This window comes from Temnothorax curvispinosus, unplaced genomic scaffold, assembly GCF_003070985.1.
Source record: "Temnothorax curvispinosus isolate PA1 unplaced genomic scaffold, ASM307098v1 QBEX01012158.1, whole genome shotgun sequence".
NCBI lineage: Eukaryota > Metazoa > Arthropoda > Insecta > Hymenoptera > Formicidae > Temnothorax > Temnothorax curvispinosus.
This window is the reverse complement of record NW_020221938.1, coordinates 10,910-30,059: the sequence shown is the minus strand read 5'-3', so window position 1 is coordinate 30,059 and position 19,150 is coordinate 10,910. Positions and strand designations below refer to the sequence as shown.

Sequence of the window (19,150 nt, the reverse complement as noted above, 5' to 3'; positions counted from 1 at the left end):
GCCATCTTGTGATCGTACGCCCTGCTGTCTATTGGTCTATAAACGACCAATCAAAAGGAGGAACAAGTTTGCGTCTCTCTACTAATATAGGACTCTAGTGCTTACAGCCTGACCTTGCGACCGCACGCAACGCCCCGACATCTCAAACGAACACTTACGAAAACCTCCGCATTATGATAGGGAAAGTGCGGGACAACGCTGGCGAGGAAGCCCACTCGGGGCAGTAATGAGTAAGTTATAGACAAGTAACGCGACAGCGGTCGCCGAGCGGCGGCTCACAGAGCCTTACGGTCTCACGGTCCATATTTAATTTTCCTTTCGGAATGACAATACCCGGTTCGACCGGGAGTAGATTTATTTGGATTTGAATCTGTGCGTGAATCGCGGTAACGCACAATTAAGTTATATAGTCGAATCACCCACAATCCGCATAGCGCGGGCAACTAGTATACGTACCGCGCGTGCTACGCGGGTAAGAGCCGAACTGCCGATTCCTGGGATCCCCAAAAGGGAATCCATGGAATACCAGCACCATCCGATTACGCAAACACGGGGTTTGCCGGAAAACCGGCGAAAAACACGAACGGGGCGAGTAGCGCCAAACGACGAAAACTGCAACCAGAGGGAGGCCTCACCGACCCTTGGAACCAATCGCGAGCGCGATCCGAACGCGCAAACCCCAGGTTTGCCGGACAACTGGTGAAAACGCGAACGCAGCGACGCAGCGCCAAACGGCGGAAACTGCAACCAGAGGGAGGCCTCACGGACCCCTGGAATCAATCGCGAGCGCGATCCGCACGCGCAAACCCCAGGTTTGCCGGACAACTGGCGAAAACGCGAACGCGGCGACGTAGCGACAAACGGCGGAATCTGCATGCAGAGGGAGGCATAACCGACCTCTGGAACCGATCGCGAACGCGATCCGATCACGCAAACATCCGGTTTGCCGGACAATAGGCGATTTCGCGAAGCAGGCGTCGGAGCGGAAAGGGACCGAATCTGCGTAGCCAGGAGGTTTATCCAGACCGCAGGAAACGATCGCGAGCGCGATCCGGGCGCGCAAACATAGGGTTTGCCGGACAAGTTGCCAAATCGCGAACCGAGCGTCGGAGCAGAGAAGGACCGAAACTGCGTACTCAGGGAAGGCAGACGAAGCCTAGGAATCGATTGCGAACGAAATCCGATCACCCGGACACACGGTTCGCCGGACAGTTAGTGAACTATCGAACCAAGGGTCGTAGCGGAAAAAGGTTCAAACTGCGTCCTCGGGGATACCTAGTACACCCGAGGAACGAATCGCGGTCGAAATCCGACCATCCTAACGGGGGGCTGCCCGGACAGTCCGGGTAACCGATAATCCTAGACGTCGGCTACAGGAAGTTAATAGAGATGGGCGATTATAATCGATTTTAACAAAAATCGATTATATTTTTGTCATAATCGATTATTTTTATTCGATTATTTGTGGACCGATTAATCGATTAATCGATTATTTTACCCTGCCGCATCGGGCTATGTCGATTATTGTCATTGGCCGGATTCACCGGATTGGCCCGAAACCCGACCCCGAGTACCCCGACCGCCTGATTGGCCGGTTGCGGTCACGCAGAGTACGCAGACGCAGTGAACGCAGTCTATCGTTTTGATTTATATTACAGATATCTGTACGGGCCCTTTTCACGACTATGGATAAGTCAAGAAAAAAATAATACGTCATCGGCATAAAATCTAGTTATTTTACTTTTAGTTAGCCAATAAATAATAATTTTTAAAAATTTTCTTAATAATATTATACATATTTTACATAAATGTGAAATGCTCAAAATAAACAATTAAACAAATCGAAAAACAATAAAAACCATTTACGTGCCATTTTTTAAATAACCAGTTAAAAAAAATCGATTATTTTCCGATTATTTTTCTTAATAATCGATTTCTCGATATCGATTATTCTCATAATCGATTATTACATAATCGATTTTTTCCCCCAATATCGCCCATCTCTAGAAGTTAAGCCAGAATACGGTTAGTAGGGACCGGGAGAACAGGCAGATGGGTCGCCGCCATCGGCGGACACTTAGAAAACGACCTGGACGTCTTCTCCAGGAAGTCGACCCGGAATCGGCGTTAGGGACATAGGAGAGGCCGTGCGCGCGGGTCGGCGCCATCGAAAGTCCATTATTCAAAAAGTTGAAATACTACTACCCGGGAGCTAATTAAGCGCGTCGTAAATAGTGTACTGGCGGCGGAAATTCCCACCGCGAACATCTGGCGCACACCTGGCTAGCCGAAACTCGTAAACAGCTATTGTAACGGCGTAGAACGGAAAATTACCGCGAGGAGAAAGCGGCCGAGACTCCATGGTGGGGGTAAAACTTTGGCGGTAGGGAGCCCGAGAGAGGAATATTCCTCGAGGCAGTCTCTCGTGGGCGCTCGAACGGTAGCTATCTTCTCGCGCGTATGTCCCGGCGTATCGTAGTTAATATCGCGAACGCGAAACGGAATACGATTTGTAAGCCTACCGCAGTGTCCGAAACAAACGGGAACGCCCGCTAACAGCGTTACGTGACGCCGATACGAAAGGCGTACGGGTTTTCGCGTACCTGAATCGTGAAATCGCACTTTGCGAGACGTGCGACCGCCATCTTGTGCGGCAATCAGTAATTGTGAACCACCATCATTGTGAAACGATAGTTAACAATAAAAGCAATAATTATTTGCAAAAATATATACAAAAATATCAGTTACTTACCCTTAACTTACCTGAACAAGCAGCTGTCCGGCCATCTTGGTGTTAGCGTTGACCGAGCTTCAAGGTCATCATAGATTCTGCTTCTGAGGAGGCCATAGATGAGGAAGCCGTGGCGGAAACCTGCAAACAAACGACATTAATTATAGTTACGCGGACAGTTCTCGTACTTACCTGGTTGTCCGGCTAGCTACCAGACGCTGTGATCCTGGACATCGGTGAGCAGCGGTGATCCATGACGTCGGCGATGGTGATGAGGAATCCGTAGACGAAACCTGAAAATAAAAGAGAATTAATAGCGTTTTACTTACATTAATGTTGGGACTTAGCCGATCAAGCGGTTGTCCGGCCATCTTGGTTCCACGGAAGAGGTAGATGAATGATAGATAGCGGAGGCGGTAGGCAGAGCATCCCAGAGCAGGCAGCTGTGGCGGGAATCTAAAAAGTGAAAGGGTTAAGGAGATATACGTATATACATACCTGATCAAGCGGCTGTCCGGATGACAGGCACCCCTGGCTGGCCGATCAAGGTCATACCTAGCGGTATCCAGAGCACAAGCGATGCTTACTAGGCAGCTGTGACGGGATTAAAAATAAAATTGTTTAAACAAATTGTTCAACTTTTGGTCCGTTCGCATTACGAATACCTACCTTCTCGGTAGTTTTATTCGTATGTATTTGACCGGAAATGAATGTCCGGGAAAGAATCTATCATATGAAATCGTTTGTATTTCGTATGAAGACTTTTGAAGTGCAATTGAAAAGGTTTGTGAGTCATTCGTTTAATTGTAATTAATTAATTATTTTTACACCATGCATTTAGCCGAAATAGATAAATTAATAAAAGTTTTTATACGGAATTGTTTGTATTTTGTATGAAGAGTTATGAAGTGTGATTAAAAAGGTTTGTGAGTCACCCAGACAATTTTAATTAAATATTTATAAACTCGGTAATTAGCCGAAATATAGATTTTTAGTTATTCATGTTAAAAGAAGAAGGCGCTAGTGTTCCCGAAGGTCCGTCTGCAATCAGAATTAATATGAACGTTTTAAAAATTATTTTATACTGAAATAAATAAATATACAGGCTAATAAGCCTGTAGCTATAAGCGATAGTTACTAATTAAGTTGGTCACTCATATTTCCATCTTGCAGAGGACCTCCGTAACTAGATCAAAGATGTACACCAGCTGTGCAGGGTGAAGAGGTTATCTCAAACGCCCTTAATTGGGCCACAGCCCAATTAAGAGCGACTCAAATGTCATTACCGCTAAGTACTTCTTGTCATTTGAGTCAGCATGTCAGAGCTAGTCCACTACGGATTGTGGTGACACAGCACTGGACTGCCTGCAGAAGTTAATCGCATATAGTCATCTCACTAGCAATGTGCCTGATTCAACGAAGCCTAACAGGCTGCTGATTGTGCGCATTGTCGAGACAATTTGCAGTTGCTTCACCGGTCCACAGATAGATGAGAGTGTGCAGCTGCAGATTATTAAAGCTCTGCTGACTGTAATGACAAGCCAGCATGTGGAGGTATACGAGGGTACGGTACTGTTAACAATTCGTACTGTTTACAACATTTACTTGTTGTCGCGCAACCTGGTGAATCAAACAACAGCCTGTGCGATTTTCACGCAGATGATCAACGTGATCTTCGCGCGAATGGAGACTCAGGCGGAGGAAGAGAACGTGAAGCTTGATGGGGAACATCAGCAGGAGGGTTCTGTCATAGCAAACGGCAAAACTGAAGCTGAGCTAAGTCTTAGTTAGCTAAGTCTAACTAGCTCATCTTCATGAAACTTTACGTTGCGTGCGTCTACTTAATGACGATGGATGTAGAAAGCTCTTCAAATCACTTTGAGAGGATTATCAAAAGCGATCTCCTTATATCGCATATTTAATCAGATGTCGTCAGGGATTGCTGTCGACATTAGCTCACTTAGATAGGTACTGTTTATATATAAATATCATCTTTGTATGTAATGTATAAGTAAATGTAAGATGTTAACCGTTTAATAATAATATTTTTCAGATTATGCGTGCGAGTTAAGTGCGATCAGGATGCTATCAATAATCATTTTGTATCCGTTTGTGTGAGGGTATTTTTGGAAAAAAAGAAGGCTTTCCTCCTGCGTTTCTGCGAAGAGTTTAAAAAGCTTACGCTAGCTGACGAGAAACAGAATCTCGTGGATAATTTTCTAGGGAAGATCCATGTGGAAATGGACAACGATCCGATTTGGCAATGTACATGAATATAATTATTTATCTCGCAATTGATTTTAGCGGAGTGCTCAGAGACGTCTGAACTTACTTCTTACTTTCAGCGGCAAGCGCCAACCAGTTAGATTTGGCGAGAGTCGTGGTGGAAAGAACAGTCATGGCACGGATATACCACAATGCGCTCTATCTAAATGAAGATGGGGATGTATATAGGGACCAGCTTTTTCACGGTCACATCAATAAGTTGGCAAAGGTCGTAACTCCAAATCACAGGGACCTACGCATTTCAAAAGTTTATCATTACGAATTCCCCTGGTCATGGGCCCAGGCTGAATTGGCTGTGATATTGGCGTATAAGACTCCTAGGGATAAGTTGCAGTGTGTATTTCGTTGCACGACTACCATCATGAATCTCTTCTCCATGGCGTCGGAAAGAGGCATACCTGCTGCCGACGATCTAACTCCCGTGCTGGTCTATGTCATAATCAAGGTATGCGATTGAAAAGAGAATTGTAATTTTATCAAAAAGAGTGATTGTTAACGTGTGCTTAATTTCAGACTAATCCGCCGTCGTTGTATCGACTGTTCAATATGTAGACAGCTTTTACGGGAATCGATTGGAGGGAGAGGAACAATATTGGTGGACGCAGTTCTGCGCCGCGATCGAGTTAAGACAATGGATTAACAGTTTCTCAAGAGTATCACGATAAATAAGATTAGATTCGATGCTGGTGATAATGTAGAAATGTATCATAATCATAATTTGACGATTTCATAAAGAAGAAGACCAATATCTTGTGTAAAGCTAGCTGAACAGTTTTATGTTGCCAATATCAATTAAAATTCTTAAATAGCCTCTTAAATAGTCTAACTGTTAGTTCTTTCGCACGTTATTATGTAACATTAGCAAAGACTGAATCAAATTATACGTAAAGTGTGACTTTATCTTTATTTGTAACTCTATTGTATAATTTCACAGGACATCGAAAAAAAAAGAAACGTTTAGATATTCTATAATTTATGTACAATACAGAACTTATAGAGAATTGATAACCATTTAGCAGGATAAACTGTGTTGGCGTACTCTTTCTACATGCGCACCTTCCTCAAGAGCCGAGACTCGAACCAGATCCGTGAAAAATATCGCCAATTTCGTAGAGCTTTTGTACAGTTTTACTTTAGGAATATCGCGAGAGAAAGAAAGACTTCGGAGATTTTTATCTGAATCGATCGACATAAAGAGACAGCTTAGTAAAGAAGCTATTAGCTTTCGAGAATTTGAATACATAATACTTTGTTATAATACTATGAGCGAATTAGTTTACGTCACTCTGTCAAGTTTTAATATCGATATCGGTAGTTTAATAATAATACATTTAAAAGCGCTCAATTTAAAAGTAGGGCAATCCTAATAAACGACTGTAAAAAAAATTCAAGGTGGAACGCAATGGACAATCCGGTTGCTCTGACATGCTAACTTAAATGGCAAAAAGTATTTCTCAGCGGTAATGACATTTGAGTCTCTTTTAATTGGGTTGTGGCAGGGCGTTTGAGATAACCTGCTCTTCACCCTGCACAGCAGGTACATCTTTACAAATTTAATTAGCAACTATCGCTTATATAGCTACAGGCTTATTAGCCTGTATATTTATTTATTTCAGTATAAAATAATTTTTAAAACGTTCATATTAATTCTGATTGCAGACGGACCTTCGGGAACACTAGCGCCTTCTTCTTTTAACATGAATAACTAAAAATCTATATTTCGGCTAATTACCGAGTTTTTAAATATTTAATTAAAATTATCTGGGTGACTCACAAACCTTTTTAATCACACTTCATAACTCTTCATACAAAATACAAACAATTCCGTATAAAAACTTTTATTAATTTATCTATTTCGGCTAAATGCATGGTGTAAAAATAATTAATTAATTACAATTAAACGAATGACTCACAAACCTTTTCAATTGTACTTCAAAAGTCTTCATACGAAATACAAACGATTTCATATGGTAGATTCTTTCCCGGACATTCATTTCCGGTCAAATACATACAAATGGTATTTTTAGGTCAAACCGAGTGGCGACCGATGACTTAGAGGACAAAATAGCGTACCCCGTAGCCCGATTATGTATCGTTCGGTTACAACCTAACCTGAACTTAGAGTTTAGTACATGTGTAAGATGCTGAGTGACTCATCCCAGTTATCGAAGTGGAAGATAGTTTTTTTAAGTGTAAGGTAATAATAATATAAAATTATTGTGAATCATAAAAGCATTATAAACAAGTAAGACAAGTGACTTATAGTATAATATTATGACAGATAAAGTAAAATATATAGAAAAAAAACATAATACTGTAACAGAAATCACTTCCTAACCTTTAATATCGTATTCATTGTTTATTACAAGTTACATAAATTTTGTAGAAAATGCCTGGCTGTTACGTGCCTAACTGCTTCAACTCCACCGAAAAAGGATTTTTGATGAGGAGTTTCCCATCGAATATAGAGCGAAAAACAATATGGATAAAAAATATTAATATTCACAGCGATGGCCATCAATCGCGAAAGTGGAGCGCAACTAAAAACTTATTTGTATGCGAAGTAAGTAATAAATTGTATAATTAAAGATAGAAATATAACGGTAATCTTGGACAATTTTTGTAGGCCCATTTTTCAGCAGAAATGTGGGAAAAGGTACGAGTAGATGGTAAAAAAAAGTTAAAATGTAATGCCGTTCCAACAGTTTTTCATCCTTCAAAAAATAAAGATATTCCAGCTGTGGAAAAAAATGCAGATGTATGTATTAGTTTTAACTGAAATTTTTAATAGCGTTATGGTAAAGTAAGTTTTAAAACAGTTTTAATTTTCATAGATTTGCGATGATGTTCCTGTTGAAATGGATATTGAAATGGATATTCCAACAAATAATTCAATGACTGGAGAACTGGATGAAGCAAAGAAAAAATTAGAGAGGGCAAATACCGATTATTTGCAAAATGGATAAGACCAACAGAAATCTTCGGCAGCGTGTACGATAGTTAAGAAACTACATTAAGTTGTATAAGGAACAAAAATTTCCTGTGGCACAAGACTTGTTGCAACATGTCTTTTATAAAGATCAGATAAAGTATCTAACAAGTAAACCTAGGCAAGTGTTACTCGCCGATTTTAATGAAACTTTACATATTTGTAGTACTTTGAAAAATATTTGACACGTATTTTTTTTTATCGGCAAAGGTCCACTCTGAAGGGTGAAAACACCCCTTTAAACGTAAGGGGTTGATTTAACATATTAGGTGAAATAAGTTGGAAATAAACGTGTTAGGGGGTTTTTGGGGTCGCTGAAACTAAATCTTATGTCAAAAGTATGAAATTCAAAATGGCCGACCCAATATGGCGTCCAGATACATCAAAATTCCACGTTTAAAGGGGTGTTTTCACCCTTCAGAGTGGACCTTTGCCGATAAAAAAAAATACGTGTCAAATATTTTTCAAAGTACTACAAATATGTAAAGTTTCATTAAAATCGGCGAGTAACACTTGCCTAGGTTTACTTGTAAGAGCTAAATATAAAGGATGGTTTGTACGCTCTATACGTGCATGGACAAACGAAACCATTAAAAAGGCACTACGGCTCAAACATACATGTGGGGATAATGGGTACAGAGAATTACTACGTCAAGATATTCCTTTGCTTTCAACTCGTACTCTGCGCAGACGCTTGAAATGTATTACTTTTAAAAATGGAATTTGTGATGAAGTTTTTGACTTATTAGGAGAGAAGGTATCAAGCTTTCCTGATGAACGGTATAAAGATGCATGCTGTGGCGGCTGCAAGCGCGCCCCGCGCCTGCCAGACGGCAGCCCGTCATACACACCCCGGCCGGCGAGAGCACCGGCGGCACGGCGAACGGCCGCACGCAACGAGCACGTGCAATCAGCAAGCCGTCGAAGATAATAACAAATACGCTCCGCTAAGCGGCTGCCCTTTCTCGTAAGAGAAATTCAGCGACCAGGATATAAAAGGACCGGCAAGCGACGATACCTTCGACTATCCTCGCACAGCTATACGAGACAGTATCAGCCACGAGAAGGAAGTCTTTTTGATAACGCTGCGCAAGTACAACCGTACCAAGCCGCCAACTTCCCGCTCATCGCTGCCGACACACAGGCGTGCTCTCCAAGCCTTGAGCACCAGACCACGCAGACAGAGGACCCGGACCTCGCCGATCAAGGGACGTACACACCGCCCGGCACACCGCGTGGAGGAAGCCCGGAGCGTGGGGAGATCGACAGCCACTCCACCGTACCAAGACGCAGCCGTGCCTGGTCTGGAGTGAACGCCTGCCAGCCTCCTAAGGAGAAACCAACCGGCCCTTTTCAGGGCCCCATAACACAAACGGCCCTTCTCAGGGCCCCCAAATATCTCTAACGAACATCGCCATCTCGCACGAATTTTGGCCTACCGCCATAACTGGTGACCCCGACGAAAGAACAACAAGATGGCGACATCAAAGGAGCAAACGGAAGGGGACAGAACCCACCAAGTCAAGGAGGAGCTCCAGATAAACCGCGTAGGATTAAGAATGCCACCATTCTGGCCAGAAGAGCCGGAGCTGTGGTTCGCACAACTGGAAAGCCAGTTTATCATATGCGGAATCACGCAGGACACAACGCGGTACGCCTACGCGCTATCACAGATAGATACCAGATACGCCAAGGAAATAAAAGACATCGTCACGTCTCCACCAGCGGAACATAGATACGAGACGCTGAAGAAGACGCTCATACAGCGCCTATCTACATCCCAGGAGCAACGAACGAGACAACTACTAGAGCGCGAAGAACTCGGCGACAGGAAGCCATCGCAATTCTTGCGCCACCTAAAAGGACTAGCGGGCACCGCAGTGCCAGATAGCCTACTCCGAACACTGTGGCTAGGGAGATTACCAGCTCAGATGCAGGTCATCTTGGCAACTCGTCAAGGAGATCGATTGGAAGACGTCGCAGAACAAGCCGACCGCATACACGAGGTCAACGACCGCGCAGTCGTCGCAGCAGTAGAGGCAACCTCCACAGAAAAAACGACGTTACAAGCACAAATCGAGGCGCTAACAAAACAGGTGGCAGCGCTAACAACACAGTTCTCGCAGGAGAGGAAACGATGGAGAGCGGACCAATCCCGCAGCCGCAGCCGCAGCCGCAGCCGCAACCGTGGCCACACCAAGGGTTTCACGGTGGAACACTGTTACTACCACCGTACCTTCAAAGATAAAACACGAAAATGCGAGGAACCGTGCACCTACAAGGCGATCAAACCGGCCAAGCCGGAAAACACGGAGGGCAGTTGCTGATGGCGGCCAACAACGATAGCCCACGACCACGCCGCCTCTTCCTGACGGACAAAAAGACAAAGACACGATACCTGATAGACACCGGGTCGGATATAAGCGTCTACCCACACCAGCGAGGAAGAAGGAATCAAAAGGAAAAATACGAACTCTACGCAGCCAACGGATCCGCAATAGCAACCTATGGGAGCACGAACCTCCAGCCCGATTTCGGACTTAGACGAGATTTTCCATGGAGATTCATCATAGCGGACGTCACGACGCCAATCATAGGCTCCGATTTCCTGGCATTCTACCACCTATTACCAGACGTCAGAAGAGGATGCCTGGTCGACGGGCAGACAGGCCTGCGAGCAAAAGGGCGCACCCAAGAGCAGCACACTTTTTCAATAAAAGCAATCAACGAGGAGTCGCCCTACCACCACATATTAAAAGAGTTTCCCGACATCACACGACAATCGGGAACAGCGAAGTGCTCGCACAATACCGTGCATTACATAAACACCACGCCAGGCCCGCCGGAGGCCTGCCGACCGAGACGCCTGGCACCAGACAAGTTGAAAGCAGCAAAAATAGAGTTCGAACTACTACTACGAGAAGGAATAATCCGGCCTTCAAAGAGCCCATGGGCATCACCACTACATATGGTCCCCAAGAAAGCGGACCAATGGAGAGCGTGCGGAGACTACCGCCCTGTAAATAGGCGAACCAAGCCGGACATGTATCCAATTTCACACATCGAGGACTTCTCACACTCGCTACATGGAAAAACCATCTTCTCAACGATAGATTTGGTCAGAGCATACAACCAGATCCCAGTCAACCCAGAAGACATACCAAAGACGGCCATAATCACACCATTCGGCCTATTCGAATACGTCTACATGCCATTCGGCCTGAGAAACGCCGCACAGACATTTCAACGATTCATCAACGAGGTACTAAGAGGGCTAGACTTTTGCTACGCCTACATCGACGATATTTTAATAGCTTCCGCCAACGAAGAAGAACACAAACGCCACCTGAGAGAGGTATTCCGGCGCCTACAGCAGTACGGAATACGATTAAACCCAGCCAAGTGCATTTTCGGGATACCAGAGGTAAAATTCCTGGGATACCTCGTCTCAGGAAGCGGAACACGACCGCTACCAGAAAAGGTAGAAGCGATACAGAGCTTCCGGAAGCCGGAGACTATAAAACAACTCCGACGATTCCTCGGCACAATCAACTTCTATCGCCGTTTTGTACCAGGCGCAGCAAGAGAACAAGCAATATTAAACGACATACTTGCCGGGAAGCAGAAGAAAGGGAAAGCACCGGTTGAGTGGACACCCGAATTAGTAGCCGCTTTCGAGCATTGTAAGAAGAGCCTTGCCCAAGCGACGCTTCTTGCCCATCCACAACCTGATGCCCCGCTAACGATGACAACGGACGCCTCGGATACCGCCATAGGAGCGGTGATACATCAGCTAGTGGAAGGACAAGCACAGCCACTAGCGTTCTTCAGCAAAAAGTTGTCCAAAGCACAACAGAAATACAGCCCATACGACAGAGAACTACTGGCAATATACGCAGCGATAAAACACTTTCAACACATGGTGGAAGGAAGACACTTCATCGTATACACAGACCACAAACCACTGGTATACGCAATGATGCAAAACCCGCTGAAGAGCTCACCAAGGCAAGCTCGACACCTCGAGTTTATAAGCCAATTCACGACAGACATCCGGCATATCAAAGGCACCGACAACGTGGTAGCGGATGCCATGTCTCGAGTAGAAAGCATAGCAACAACAATAGATTGCGAGGAAATAGCGAGAGCTCAAAGCGAGGACGAGGAACTCAACACCTTACGAACAGAGGGCACGTCAGCATTAAAACTAACGCAAATCAACATTCCGGGAACAACAACGAAGCTTTACGGCGACACCACACACGGCACACAGAGACCGTTCGTTCCAGAGCCATACCGCAAGCAGGTTTTCCAAAGCCTACACGGATTATCATACCCCGGAATCAAAGCAACCACGAGACTGGTCACAGAACGATTCGTTTAGCCAGGAGTCAATAAAGACTGCCAAAATTGGACACGAGCATGCCTCCAGTGCCAACGCTCCAAGATCGGGAGACACAACCGTCCCTCCATCGGGACATTCCTCCAACCGACTCGGAGATTCCAACACATCCACGTAGACCTAGTAGGGCCACTACCAATGTCGAAAGGCTACAGGTACTGTCTAACAATCATAGACAGATTTACACGCTGGCCCGAGGCAATCCCAGTAGAGGACATCACAGCAGAGACCATCGCGAAACAACTCTTTACCCAATGGATGGCCCGCTACGGGATCCCAGAGAGAATCACCACCGACCAAGGACGCCAGTTCGAATCAGACATGTTCCGGCGTTTAATAAAGTTGACGGGAGCCAAGCACTGGAGGACCACAGCCTATCACCCACAAGCCAACGGGATGGTGGAGAGATTTCACCGACAGCTAAAAGCAGCCATCAGATGCCATGAGACCGATGAATAGACCGAAGCCTTGCCAATAATACTCATGGGCATTAGAGCGGCAATTAAGGAAGACATCAAAGCAACCCCAGCAGAAATGGTGTACGGAGAACCAATCCACTTACCTGGAGAATTCTTCGGCACAACCAAAAACGAAACAAACGAGACGGACTTCATCGGCCGTTTACGCAACCTCATGAGTCGTCTAACACCCAAACTAAAGCGGCATGGCAGGAAAGACGTGTTCGTACACCAAGATCTGGAAAAGACACCCTACGTTTTCGTCAGACAGGACGCGCCAACAGGCGCACTCCACTCCCGCTATAATGGACTATACGAAGTCACCAAGCGGACAGAGCGATTTTTTACCATTCAGACGGGAGGCAAACCTACGAACGTCTCGGTAGAACGTCTCAAACCGGCGTACACCCTCATAGAAAACGAAACGCCCTCAGCTACAGAGAACGGACAGAGGACCAAACAGGCAACTGAGCCCACACCAACAGCAATTACACGAAATAGCAGAACTCGAAAACCAGTCGTCCGATTCCAGGCGGGAGTTTAAATACAACGAAGGGGGTCCTGTGGCGGCTGCAAGCGCGCCCCGCGCCTGCCAGACGGCAGCCCGTCATACACACCCCGGCCGGCGAGAGCACCGGCGGCACGGCAAACGGCCGCACGCAACGAGCACGTGCAATCAGCAAGCCGTCGAAGATAATAACAAATACGCTCCGCTAGGCGGCTGCCCTTTCTCGTAAGAGAAATTCAGCGACCAGGATATAAAAGGACCGGCAAGCGACGATACCTTCGACTATCCTCGCACAGCTATACGAGACAGTATCAGCCACGAGAAGGAAGTCTTTTTGATAACGCTGCGCAAGTACAACCGTACCAAGCCGCCAACTTCCCGCTCATCGCTGCCGACACACAGGCGTGCTCTCCAAGCCTTGAGCACCAGGCCACGCAGACAGAGGACCCGGACCTCGCCGATCAAGGGACGTACACACCGCCCGGCACACCGCCGGCGTGGAGGAAGCCCGGAGCGTGGGGAGATCGACAGCCACTCCACCGTACCAAGACGCAGCCGTGCCTGGTCTGGAGTGAACGCCTGCCAGCCTCCTAAGGAGAAACCAACCGGCCCTTTTCAGGGCCCCATAACACAAACGGCCCTTCTCAGGGCCCCCAAATATCTCTAACGAACATCGCCATCTCGCACGAATTTTGGCCTACCGCCATACATGCATTTGTCTTGATGAAATGAGTTTAACACCAGGTCGACAAATAGATCCTTGCACCAATTCAAGTATTGGATATGCTACAATCTCCGACAAACATGGTAACTCTTTGGTTAGAAACTTATATTACATATTACGAAGGTAAGTTAATAATTATCTGCACTTTATTTCTATAATTTATTAGAACAACAGTAGAGAATATAAAATTATATTATTTTTCAATATAGTCCCCTTGCTTTTCAATGCACATGTTCCTTGCTTTTCAATTTTTTGTTCTTTTTCTTTACGTTGAAAAATGACATAATTGTATGTTCTCTACTATTGTTCTACTAAATTACAGAAATAGAGTGCGGATAATTATTGAATCACCATCGTACATATTGCACATTTTTGAATGTTCGATTTTAATCTATTTACTTATATAATTGCATGTGTGTGTGTGTATATATATATATATATAGGGACGATGCCTTTTGCCACGCATGGTTTGGTGTTCATGATTTGCGGTATATTTATACGATGAAAACAAATTGTGGCGTACTATTACACTCCTGAGGGATTTAATGGTGCAATTTTAAAAGGAATTATTCTTAAAATAATTGAAAAAGCCGAATTAGTAGGTCTTAAAGTTCACAGTATTACATCTGACATGGGAGCGGTTAATCAAAGCATGTGGAGAGCTTTTGAAAATATATCTGCAACAAAGTATTCCAAAATTAGAAACTCGGTGCCACATCCACTAAATAACAGTCGAAAACTGTTCTTCTTTGCCGATGCTCCACATCTTTTGAAAAATCTTCGATCTGCCTTGGTGAATAATAAAATTATAATATTGCCACAGAATTTCGCGGAACTGTATGAACTATCTTCATGCATTGTTAAATGTGCACATGTCGAAGATTTAGTAGCTGAGCAGGAAAACGTCGTGTTTAAATTAGCATCAAAATTAGATAAGGAAACTATTACTCTTACGAATTTCAATAAAATGAGAGTTAATAAGGCAACCGCTTTATATGACAGAGATGTTAGTAGTGCATTGAAATTTATGGGAGAAGAACGTAACATAAACGAGTATAAAGTAACTGCTCTATTTATTGAAATTGTATCAAAATGGTTCAATTTAATTACTTCTCGAACTTGTGCAACTGCGTTAGGAAAAATAGAAGGAGAAGAAAAATCGCGAAGAAAATTTGATGAGAGTATAGAGTTTTTGAAATCAGTCATTGATCTATTCTGTAATATTAAAATTGGACAAGATGGAAAATTTAAACCCGTACAATGCAGCATTATGATCACTACTACATCTCTCATAGAACTGACAAATTATTTAATCAATGAACAGGGATATTCATATGTGTTGGGCGCAAGATTCACTCAGGATTGTGTTGAAAACTTGTTTTTAAATATACGAAAGAAATTTCCTGTGCCCAATGCATTACAGTTCAAACAAAGCTTAAAGATCCATAGCGTTTCACAATATTTACAAGTTCTAGGAAACACCAATTACGAACAAGACGAGGGTACCTTAGTAGTTAATTTTTTAACAAATTGTCTAAAAAAAAAAGAATCGTAAAATATCGTACGAAATTCCCATAATTCCTGCTCACATTGATAAAATAGAAATTCATATGGACAATGTTCACTTAAATGTATTATATTCTCTTGCTGGTTATATTCTTCATAAAATTTCTAAACTGCCGACAGTTTGTAAAACTTATATTGATTCAGCTGGATCGACAACATTTGATGCCAATACATATGAAGTATTCCAAATTAGTACATTTAAGGTGTTTTAAATCAACAACATTGTTTTTTGTTAACACGGCGACTTTTAATTATTTTCATGACATGGAAATTATTCTAAGAAAATATCTACCTTATGTTAAAAATAAACATTGTGATTTAATAGAGTTCTTTACTGTAAAAATGGCTGATATTCGTTGTAATGCGCTGGAAACTTGCTGCGATTTATTTAATAAAATAATGAAACGATATATTACGTTTCGCATAAAAATTGATTGCCAAAAAGGGCGATTAAAAAATAAAAATTTTAGTAGTAAAACCATGGCAAGACATGCTACTATTAAATAACATTATTTACTTTTAAATTAAATCTGTATTCTTACACACACTGTATTCTTACACGTATTTTTTCACAAATAAAACTGTTGAAAACAAGTTTATTTCTTTATTGTTCCATTTTTACCAGTTGAATAATACCGCGCGCTAAATATATGTATTTGAGACATCTTATTGGTTCCGCCATATTTTGTCAACGCCAATAGAAAATATGACAACAGTGTCCAGACTCTTATTATAGGGACTCTAGGTGGCGTGGCGCGAAGCGCCACGCGTGCGTGCGGGCATCTTGGGTGCTCAGAAGAGTCTCGATCACGGTCGTGTTCAGACGTCGATTACGGGTTAAGATACAAAGTGTGATATAGAATAAATAGTGCACTCAGAGTGTTGAAATAAGTAGAAGAGATTATTTCCTGCCCATCTCGCCACATCCCGTAGCGTTCCAAGTGATATTTCCTATACATACAAATGAACAATACATAGACAGTCTCAATAAAATATTAACTATACATCCAACACAAAAAATAATCCAATCATACTGATAAACTGTTCAATACAAACACTAAACTGTTCAAACATAACACACTGCACTGAAAAAAAAAATTAATTTATTTTACTTTCTGGTAATATATAAATATAAAATGTTAAAATGTAAAAAAATATATAAATCTAATTTCTTTTTATGCCTTACAAAAAACGTACAAAGCTTTCTTTCTTTTGCAGGATATATTAATCATGACCGATACTAAATATATTTCTCATCTATTTGCTCCTGTAATAAACGTTGCTTTTATCAAGTCCTTCTTTAAACTTTAAACGCACTTGTAATATAAAATAGTGTGTGTAACACGTGCGGATTGAAAATTGGACACGAGTGCGTTCACTCCGCACTCGTGTCCAATTTTCAACTTCCCGCACTTGTTACACAAATAACTATTTACATACGTAATAATACGTACCATAATTTTTCAATAATAAAGTCTTGTATGAAAAAATTTATCTTGAACTTTTGATTTACTTCTGGGCTTTTCCGCAACTATTTCAGCATTTTGTGTATGTTATCAATATGGAAAGATATGTCGTCTCATGTTTCTCACTCTCTATCTATGTAACTTACCTATTTACTTTTATATTCGTATAACTATCATTCGTATAACTTCAAAATCAATATCAGTATGATTAATTAACAATGTGTTTAACAATACCACATACTAATTATTAAAGATTTATTTGGAAAGTTTTAAATTAGAAAATATCTTCCAAACCTAAATATTTTTTAAATCCGTTGTATTAATATGTTCCGAATGTTTCTCAGGATTCTAGTTGTATCAGCTACATCCTTTGTTCGGATATCTTGTTTTCAAGAAAATCTTTTTCAAAATCCGCCGTATACACGTATTTTTGAATTCACTTATATATATTTCTTAACATTTCTATTTGAATTCAGGTTGCTAAACATTAGCAACATATATCGGTTTTCTATTATTTCTATTATTTATCAGTTTATATAGATAAAACAGTGATCAGACATAGAGTAACTATAAAAAAATACCCCGAATTTATTTTTATATGAGAAATTACACCGCGTATTGTATTGTCGTAAAATACTTATTGTTGCCGCACACTATATAATATTTATAATAAACTTTTAAAAATATTGCTTTCTCATAGAGAAAGCTTTGTCTTCGTAATAAATTTTTTTTTAGTTTTCTATGCCAATGTATTCAGAAATGTTCTAAAATGTCGAAAAATCGCATTTTTTTTAATATCCCGTATGTATGTATGAGTGTGTGTGCATATATGTACGGATTCTTCGAAATTTCAAATACTATAACTTAATTAAGAATTGCTTGAACTACAGCGCTGCATTTTGGCACACAAGTAAAGTAGTACATTTTTATTTACTGTTATTTTTATAAAAATTTATACAGTGTTTTAGATTATAAGGCAGTTTTAATTTTTCAAAAAATGTTTGTAGAAGTTCTAACTTCCGCAATTTTTTTTTAGTAAACAAAGTATTATTGGAAGAATGGTTGGTTTTAATTTTGATGAGAATTAGGTAAAGGGTTCATTTTTTATAAAATTTTAATTTTAAATTTTTTTTAAATGTAATTTTTTTAATGCACAAAAATGTAATAAAAAATTATGTAATATATTGAATAAATGTCAAATTTTTATTCAAATTAAGTTTCTTTATTCATTGTCTACTTTCTGTAAAGGTTATATAAAAATAAAAAGAGTGTGCAGAAACTTGCACATTCCTTACCATTTTTTCGCTCATAAAGCTCCTTGTAGAAACCAATCTATTACAAGCTAATAATTTTGCTAATTCCTCATAGAGGAAGCTTTATGAGTGAAAAAAGATAGTGAGAAAGCAATGTGCAAGTTTCTAACTTGTACACTCTTTTTGTTATATACTTCCAAAAAATATTTCCCTCATTCGAATCATGCCAATCATTACAGTGTTAAATTTTAATATAAATAGAACTAATTTTACGCGATTGCGAATAATTTTGAATAGAAAATCTTATGCCTCCTCAAAATTATAAAGCATTAATTCTATATTATTAATATTTTATATAAGAGATTACATATTTATGACAAAAACATACATGTATTTATAATTTTACATAAATTAATTGTATAAAATGAAAAATGCACATTACGGAAATAAATATCTTACGTCGATGTTCTGTTCCATCTCATCGTTATATTTTCTCCAAAAGAAAAGCTTTTATGACAAATTTTTTTATTTTATGTCAGAATATATAACATATCTCATAAAATATTCACTTCTCTGAATAATCTTAAGATTTTTATACAAAAATAATTTTAAAAATATCGACTTTATATGTGTTAAAATCTTTTACATTTAGTTCGATTTCATACAATTCTTTATTTTATAACAGATTATGCACTTATAAGAGTATTTAATCTCTCTCTTTCTCTCTCTCTCTCTCTCTCTCTCTCTCTCTCTCTCTCTCTCTCTCT

At 41.2% G+C, this 19,150-nt stretch overlaps 2 protein-coding genes across 5 annotated transcripts; both read left to right on the top strand.

The window, feature by feature from the left end:
• Window positions 1–3,678: 3,678 nt before the first annotated feature.
• LOC112462275 (GTPase-activating protein and VPS9 domain-containing protein 1-like) lies at window positions 3,679–6,042 on the top strand. 4 transcript variants are annotated; one of them, XM_025027965.1, is made up of 5 exons: window positions 3,679–4,295; window positions 4,391–4,699; window positions 4,785–4,996; window positions 5,077–5,409; window positions 5,531–6,042. In XM_025027965.1, the coding sequence occupies exons 3-5, from the start codon at window positions 4,972–4,974 to the stop codon at window positions 5,533–5,535; spliced, it is 363 nt and encodes a 120-aa protein (XP_024883733.1). In that variant the 5' UTR covers window positions 3,679–4,295; window positions 4,391–4,699; window positions 4,785–4,971; the 3' UTR covers window positions 5,536–6,042. The 4 variants fall into 4 exon arrangements, with proteins under 4 accessions (XP_024883733.1, XP_024883732.1, XP_024883730.1 ...); XM_025027964.1 differs by having other exon boundaries at window positions 4,083–4,285; window positions 5,077–5,462; XM_025027962.1 differs by having other exon boundaries at window positions 4,083–4,295; window positions 5,077–5,462.
• Window positions 6,043–9,481: 3,439 nt separating this feature from the next.
• On the top strand, window positions 9,482–10,333 carry LOC112462277. The gene has a single exon (XM_025027966.1). The coding sequence runs from the start codon at window positions 9,482–9,484 to the stop codon at window positions 10,331–10,333; it is 852 nt and encodes a 283-aa protein (XP_024883734.1).
• Window positions 10,334–19,150: the final 8,817 nt, after the last annotated feature.